Source organism: Oryzias melastigma, linkage group LG19 (genome assembly GCF_002922805.2).
Source record: "Oryzias melastigma strain HK-1 linkage group LG19, ASM292280v2, whole genome shotgun sequence".
Classification (NCBI taxonomy): Eukaryota; Metazoa; Chordata; class Actinopteri; order Beloniformes; family Adrianichthyidae; genus Oryzias; species Oryzias melastigma.
Genome location: NC_050530.1, coordinates 7,390,354 through 7,398,651, shown reverse-complemented (window position 1 = coordinate 7,398,651; position 8,298 = coordinate 7,390,354). Strand labels below are relative to the sequence as shown.

General features: G+C 36.3%; 1 protein-coding gene across 6 annotated transcripts in view; it reads left to right on the top strand.

Moving 5' to 3' along the window:
- LOC112154115 (protocadherin-15) overlaps positions 1-8,298 on the top strand; it is a 272,438-nt gene that overhangs the window by 146,933 nt on the left and 117,207 nt on the right. For all 6 annotated transcript variants that reach the window (XR_004949742.1, XR_002920601.2, XM_036217104.1 and 3 more), the window contains 2 exons: positions 7,025-7,157; positions 8,166-8,245. Coding sequence is in view for 4 of the 6 variants with exons in the window: in XM_036217104.1 (XP_036072997.1) it covers positions 7,025-7,157; positions 8,166-8,245 (213 nt within the window). In the remaining 2 variants the exon portion in view is untranslated. The remainder of the gene's footprint in view (positions 1-7,024; positions 7,158-8,165; positions 8,246-8,298) is intronic.

The following is an 8,298-nucleotide window of genomic DNA, read 5'->3' as shown; positions in this document are numbered from 1 at the left end:
AACTATGTTAAAACCAAAGCTAAAGAGATGATAGCTATGTTAAAAACAAAGCTAGTGGGCCGCTAGCTATGTTAAATATAAAGCCAGCGGACTGCTAACTATGTTAAAAAATATAGCTAGCGAACTGCTAGCTATGTTAAAAACAAAGCTAAAGAGCTGATAGCAAAGTTAAAAATAAAGGTAGCGAACCTCTAGCTGTGTTAAATATAAAGCAAGCAGACTGCTAACTAACTATGTAAAAAAAAGCTAGTGAATGATTGTTCTAAATCATACCGTAGCAGCAAGGGTACTGGACGATGTCTGTTGACCCGGGCCAGGGGCTCAGCAATGACCAGAAGTCAGTCTGGCAATCCTGGCTACCATGGGTCCAAGTGGACAGACGGCGTTGATGCTGCACAAAACTCTTTCCTGTGTTAGCACTACAGCAACTCAGAGTCCTGCATTTTGACATATTGCAGTTGATGCTAAGAAGAATACAATAAAGACAGAAGATTGTGCTTTCTTGGTGTCCAAAAATGTATAAACTTGTAAATTGACCAGATTATAAGATTATAAGATTATAAAAGCCTACTTTTTAATCTATTGCCGTTATGAACATTTACACATTGTCCAATCGATCCCCAGACTGTTGATGCACAGCATCGCCAGATTTCCGATACTGGCACAGATATATCGCTCATCCCTACTACTTAGTGTTTTACACACAGGAACAGCGTAGAAGAAGGATATTTTAACACTGCAGTGTCCTTTCCACAGAAAATTTTAGCTATTTTTCTGCTTTAAAAAGGCACAGAAATAAGTATTCCGCACCATCCATCAGGAATTTATTTATTTTTTTAGGTTTAGCGTGGCGCCCATTTGGCTCAGAAATTCTGTGTGGCTGAGAGGGGCAGAGAAGGCCAAACATTCACAGTTTTAACATTTTTGAGTATTTTTCTGTTACTTTATCGATTGTAGCAATAATAAAAAAACACTCAAGGTTGACCCCGAAGGTTCCAAATTTTAATTGGATTTTATTAGTGGAACTTCTGAATTGAAAGCCTTCTCCTGGCGTTTTGGTGAAAAACATTGGGTGTGGAAGAGCAGAAAGACTCTTTTGGAAGAGATGATTGCATCAAAACCATTTTTGAAAAGCTCATGGATAAAAGAAAAGTATCAGCCAAAACAGATGGAAGTGTCATAGAAACTATGAAAGACATCAATATTTATTCAGACTAACCCTTTTCTTAAAAATTCAGTGGATACACAACTCGATAAAGACACCTTCTTAAAATATACATTTAATAAATTAAATTACAGCAATTTTAAGTCCATACAATTAGATTTTTTTTTTTCGCTTATTCATTTCTCTACTGGATATAAATCTTTGTCTAATTATGAATTTGGGAGACTTTCTGTCAGAAGTTTGCTTTATAGAGATTATAAAAACACAATAAATAACAGGAACACAATTGTTATATAACATATTTAAATTATACGACTGAAAAACGTACACACGTTCAAAAACATGTTTAAAGCACCACTGCAAAAGCCCCTAAAATATATCATCATTATTAGTATTGTATTACTTAAAATATATGTTCTATATTTGATGCATGTTCAGTTCAGATTAAGGTTATAAAATGTAACCTTTTTTAATTAAATGTTGATGAATTCCATGTTTTTTTATGTAGACTTTCTTTACATTAATAAAAACAATCTTTCTTTCCTTTTTTTCTATTTATTACTTTGCTTTTTTTGAACAAAGACTAAAACTGGTAAAGATTTTAAGCAATTTCAGAATGATAGTGAATAAAAAGTGTAATTTTTAGGCAACTTTGATCTGAATTGAAGACTCTCTGAATAAGAAATGAACCTTTCCAGACTCATCTGTAATCTACTGTATGTGAAACTAAAGAATCCTTATTTGCCCTATTTAGAGTTTCATTGTATGATCAAAATTTCAATCTGTAGAAACAGCTCAAAATTCTATCTTTTGTCTATTATTTAAAAAAAAAACACCTCCAGTGTGCTGCGGTGCTGGGTTTTCACAGCGAGGCTGCTGAATCAGTGGGACGTGAACTCCTGCAGATTGAGGTGGTTCCAGCGGCTGCTCCACAGACCGCCTGCAGACCTTCCTCCTTTTGACATCTGAAAACAAAATACAACATGACAAATTGATATCTCTCTCTCTCTCTCTCTCTGCGAGCTCTTTTTGTCGGGGCTATGATCCCAGCTCCAAACAAACGGTGACCTTTTTGAGTGTAAGAGAACAATCCGAACACAAACACTTCATCAGGTGTCCAAACTTTAAACCGGTTTTTATTCAGATTAGAAAAGACATAAAAAAGAAAAGTGTCAAAATAAAAGAACAGAGGGAGCCGGGGTGATTTCGTATTACGTGCAGTAAATCTGATGATGCACGCCGGCCTTTCAAGCAGACAAAAAAGGCTTTGAGGATTCTTGATGCTTTTTGGCCCCTTTTGCACCAAACAATACAGGAAGCTGCACCACATTCTAAATCAGTTGTTTTGTTCTGCTCTTGTCTTGTTAATATGCATGGAGCTGCGACATCCAACTCACCAGCAGAAAACACTTTACATGTGTTGGTTTTTTTTCAAAGTCACATTATTTGTTACAGCTGCACACATTTCCAAGTTGGTGCTAAGAACTTTGCTAGATCTCTATTATTTACATATTCCAGGGGTCTTTTTTTTGGCTTTGAAGAAAAATGCTTATAATTTTAATAAATAATTGGTTTTGCTTCATTTATTTTATTTATTTACATTTGCAGTTTTGAGCATCAGATAACTGAACAAACATGATGGTAAAATATTTAACATACTATCAATGGTTTATTATTAGCCAAAAAATATTTTTTTAATCCACTGTACAACAGTGGATTAAAAATTCATTTGGACTTAAAATTTACATTCACATGTATAAAGTTTTAATGATATAAAATACAATGTCTAACTTCACTTTGATGGATTTTTAATTCAAGTTAATCCACTGCAACTGGGACGTCTTTGGCACAAGGCGTGTTTTATTTTGAAAGGAACTTGCAATTAAAATCACTAGTTTGAATTTAATTATGGTAAATATTTTAAAGTTACATTTGGTCATTAAATGGACAAAAGTCAGGAATAATGAAGCTCTTAAATTTTATTATAAATAGATTGAAATACTTTTTTTTCATAAAACCTTAATATTATTTTATGTAATCATGAGTTGGCATCAGATACTGTATTATTGGTTTGAAAGTTTTAGTCTTCAAAATACGTAGTCACAGGTCTAAAATTTTGGACTCAAGATCACGCTTAACATGAGTTCTTGAGTTCTTGAGTGGCATTTACACTGAATGAGGTGGGAGGGGCTTCTTCGTCTATCTCTTTTGCAACTTTTCCACCAAATCTCATGAATTGTTTGAGTCCCTACTCATGACTGATTACCTGGTTCAGGTGTGTCCAGCCAATAAGAACATGCCAGAGCAGGGTATGTTGGAAAACATGCCGGAAGGTGGCTCTCGAGGACCAGGGTTCCCTACCCCTGCCCTAACCCCTAACTACTGAAAAACGATATAGTGCGGGACTATATAGCGCCCTGGATTTTAAAGGGAGTTCGGACACGATGCTCACTACTTTTCTTTCGTTTTTCTAAACACAGGATATGACATCACAGATTTCACAAAGGTAAAAAAACTAATAAAAACGAACATTTTGCTGTGTTTATTTATGACTCCACTGTGTTCTGATGGTGAAAATGTGGATGGTTTATTCATATATTACATTTAAACAAGTTTTTTTGTTCGAAATTGTTCGACCGCAATGCATTGTGGTCTATATCCACTTATCTAGTGACCATCGATGTAAGCTAGTTTTTCGCAAAGACTTTTGGGAAATTTCCAATGCACTCAAGTTTGGAATTAGTAGATTTGGACAGCACTAGAAATGGCGAACGCACTATATAGTGATTAGGGGGGGATTCGGACACAACCAAAGAGTAGAAATAAACATCCAAGATGGCGGCACGACGCGAGGATTTTCGTCATGGACTTCCATCCATTTTCTCAACCCGGGGAGGTCGCTAGGTTCCTGGAAACTCTCCCAGTTACTGTTGGGCGAAGGCGGGATACACCCTGGATAGATCGCAGAGCTCATTGATCTGGATGGACAGCTACGCTAGCTAGCCGCCCGGTGGATAGCTTAGCAAGCTAGTGAGCTCCTCTGTCCCGAGTTCGTCAGCTAAAAGCTGCCGCCGCCGCTCAAACAAACTCAAGCTACTCGCTCAACATCATCAGTGTTTTCCATGAAATTTGACACGTCTGCCACCATAAGACTACAGCTTAAAAAGAATCAACAATTATCGATTCTGATTGGATCCCCTTTTTCAGTTTGTCTCCTTGTGTGAATCATTCAGAGAGGAGCAGTAGTTCTGAACCCTCACTTCTAATACAAACTAGGACACACAAACAGACAGATTTCTTTCTACTGGAGGACAGACACCCAGAAATGGAGGCAGAGTAAAAAGGAAATACTAATCTGAATAATCTTACTTTCCATCAACACTGCTGTCAGTATTGCAGTGATAAAGCGCACGCTTTCAATCTCCATGGCAGCTGACTTTATTCCTCCCATTTCTTGTTTATCATACCAAATGCACAGACAGATATAGCCTCCTCTTGTTTGGAACTTTTTTCCGCTTTAGCAGTCCGTGATTCACTGTAAGAGCAGTTAATCTCTTTGTTCTTGCTATGCTAAAGCTTGGCTCGCTCAGCATGTAGGAAGGAAATCCATGCGCCTCTTCCAGCTGAATCAATATTCAGGACGAGGCCTTCCCAAAATAACAAACCAAAGTTAGTGAACTCTTGTGGACCCACTGCTGAGTTTATGTTAATCGAACCAAACTTTTGCTCCTGCTATTCAGGTGACTAAAGTTGCAACCAGATATATCGACTTGTGGAGATGCTTTAGACTTTTTAACAGAGAAAAGATAAAGTTACTATTTGGGTTAGGGTTACTTCTTTGAACTATAGGAGAAAGACTCAAATGATTCGTCACTGTTACCACAAAAGTAACATTAAAACAATAAAGAACTCTACTGATGCGCAATTAACTTAACTCCAACAGTTTCGGAGGAAAGTGCCTTTGCGCCAATACACACTTTTCAGTGTCCTTGTGGTAGAGTGTCCGCCCTAAGATTGGAAAGTCGTGGGTTCAAATCCCAGCCGAGTCATACCAAAGACTCTAAAAAATGGTTGAATAGTTAGAATAATTCAAAGACGCAACAACTTTAGTGTTAAAGTCCCACTCCTATCATCTTTTGATCTATTTTCAAAGCATTCCCAGCTGTGTTTTAACTATGATTATGCCTTTTTTCATTCAAAATCAGCATTTTCTAGGTCATAGTTTCTTCAGATTCTTTAGAAATTCACCTGTTAGCGCGGAAAAAGTCCGCCCCCACTTCCCGTCATCCATCTGCTTACATGCTTTCCTGCTAGCTTACATCCCCTCACACCCCCACCGTAAAGGCCATGTCATTCCGCCTCTACCTACGATTTGCACGTACTGTATGGGTGAAAATAGGTCTTTAGTGAAAAAAAGTGAGAACATTTACGGTCTTTTACATGAGTATTATGATTGGACCGACCTCGTGCTTCACTGACATTCAGAGCATTGGGCATAAATCGTATCGCGTCAGCACCCGCCCCCATACTTTTATTAAATTAAACAGTCGCTTTCTTGCCCTCATCCCTAACTACTAAAAAATGTATTATCTAGTACCCTGGAATTTAAACCAATTTGGCCCCCATGCTCACTACTACTTTTTACAAAAAGTTGTTCAAGCGCAATGCATTGTGGTCTATATTTACCAATGTAGTGAGCATCAATGCATGGTAATTTTAGAGTTCTGGGAAATTTTCATGGCACTTGATTTTAGGACTGTAGATTCAGACAGCACAAAAAAATGGCGAACGCACTATAGAGTGAGTAGGGAAGAAATTCGGACATAGCCTGAGTCAGCTGCTAGGCGCCAGTCGAGGCAGCCTGTCGGCGGGGACCCCTTGGCAAGACCCTCGACGAACATCTGTACACATCAATAAATGAATGAAGGAATAAAATGGTTTATTTTTGTTTCATAAAATGGACACAAATCCTATAATCAATCACAAGTAGATCGCTTAAAAGGGACTGGAAGGAAGCGAACTTATATAATCCTACCCAAATGATATGGATCACAAAAGAAATAAATCAGAATGGAGTGGAGCAGAAAGCTTGAGGCATTTTCATTATCACTTCTACAATCCTTTTCAAACTACTTTTTTGTGTCTTCCCCTGAATTTACAGGGATTTGATTAAATAAATAATAAATACGCAGAAATGCAGTTTTGATCTCAACATGTTCTCCATTATCAGAAAAAAATGCAACAAGAAGATGTTAAAAACACAATTTTGATTGGTGTGGATCTTTAAAGGATTAAGAAATAACTTTATTGATGTGTTTTTTGTTTCTTTTCTTTTTGTTACTTTTCATTAGAAAAACACAAACTACTCAAAATTAAATGACACATTTTTAATGATCTAAATTGTACCTTGTATACTTTTTGTCATAGTTGCATAAAACTGTATTTCTAATTAGCAACATGGACATCAATAAAGCTTAAATACACAAACAGAGGAAACACTGAGGAAAATTCAGTTTCTTTTTGTTAAACTTTTACTTTTTATTGATATATTTCTACATGTTTTTGGCAAAATCTACTAAATAAACACTAAAGAAATTATTTTTAAATGCTCCACACAGCGAATTCCCTTGTCTCTAATCCTAATCAAACAGTAGGGTCACATTCTTCTATCTACTCTGGTACAGACCTTCTCTCCACCTCGGCCCTTCCCTTGTTCTAACCTTCCTCTCCTGATGTTGCTCATTCATCTCCATATCGGTTACAGGCTTTTTCTCTCCGTCTCCTTGTCCTCTCCTCCTCCATCCCAGTAGCAGTATCTCATCCCCCTTTTGTCTTCTTATTATCTCCCCTTCCCAACAGGTCATCCATTACGACAGTCTATGTGGAAGTTTTGCCCCCAAACAACCAGAGCCCTCCCCGTTTCCCACGGCAACAATACAACCTGGAGATCAGTGAAGCTATGAGGACGGAAGCCACGCTGCTGAACTTGCAGGTAGAAACTCAAACAAACTTAAGGTCGTTTTTGGACTCTAGCTGATATCTCATGTGGTCTACTTTTTAAATTAATTTTATTGTTTATTTTATTTTTTTTGTTTAAACCATTTTGTGCTAGCAAAAAGGAAAAGGTTGATTAATTTAATTTAATTTAATTTTTGTATTTCAAATCCTGCAGCTGGGAGAATTATTTGAAAAAACATGTCTTGGGAGTGATTGTTGTATGCTAAAATAACTATTTTAAATCTATTATTCTGAGTTTTACAAGTGCACATTTGTAGTTTTTTTTCTTTTTCATTTATTTTGTTTATAATATTTATTCTTTTGTGCTACCAGATCTGAAATGTTCAAATTAATTTAATTTGATTTAATTTAAATTTTACTGTAATTTAATTAGATTTGAGAATTTTTATTGCAGATCCTGCTGCAATTTTTTGAATGTGAGGCTCAATTTTAAGGCATATGGAAATTGGTCGACTTTTTAAATTCATTTTTTCTTTTTCGTGTGTAAAGCATTTTTTGCTACCAAATATGACAATTTCAATAAAAAAATATTAATTTAAAATAATTTAATTTAATTTGTGAGTTTTTATTTCCTATACTGGAACTGGGAGAATTATTTGAATGTGAAGTTCAGTTTTAAACCATATGCTCCTTTGAAGTTTTTTTTTTAGTATTTCTTTTCTTCACTCATGTAAAGCTGTAGATCTTCTCATCTGCTAAACTTAACGAGTCCAAATTTTTAACTCGTCTTTCAGGTGGAAAACATCAGCAGTGAAAATGATGCTTCAAGAAAATGAGCCACAAGCGCATAATGACAATAATAAGGGATAGAAAGTAGAAGCGGAAAGCATTCAGATTTGATCAAAGTTATTCAGTCTAATGAAGTATAACATCTGTACTTTTTTACATCCAGAATTATTAACATGAACTTTGTAGAAGAAGCCGTGCAGCTTCGTCACTTCATTATCCCACAGCTTTCATTTTGTGTTTTTTCTTCTTTTAGGCAGTGGATCGTGAAATGGACCCCATAACCTATAAAATCCACAGTGGAGATGTCACTGGAAGTTTCACTCTGCAGCAGAAGTAAGTAAGCACTCCTATAACACCCGAGGAAAAACCTAAAGGAAGCTCAGTTG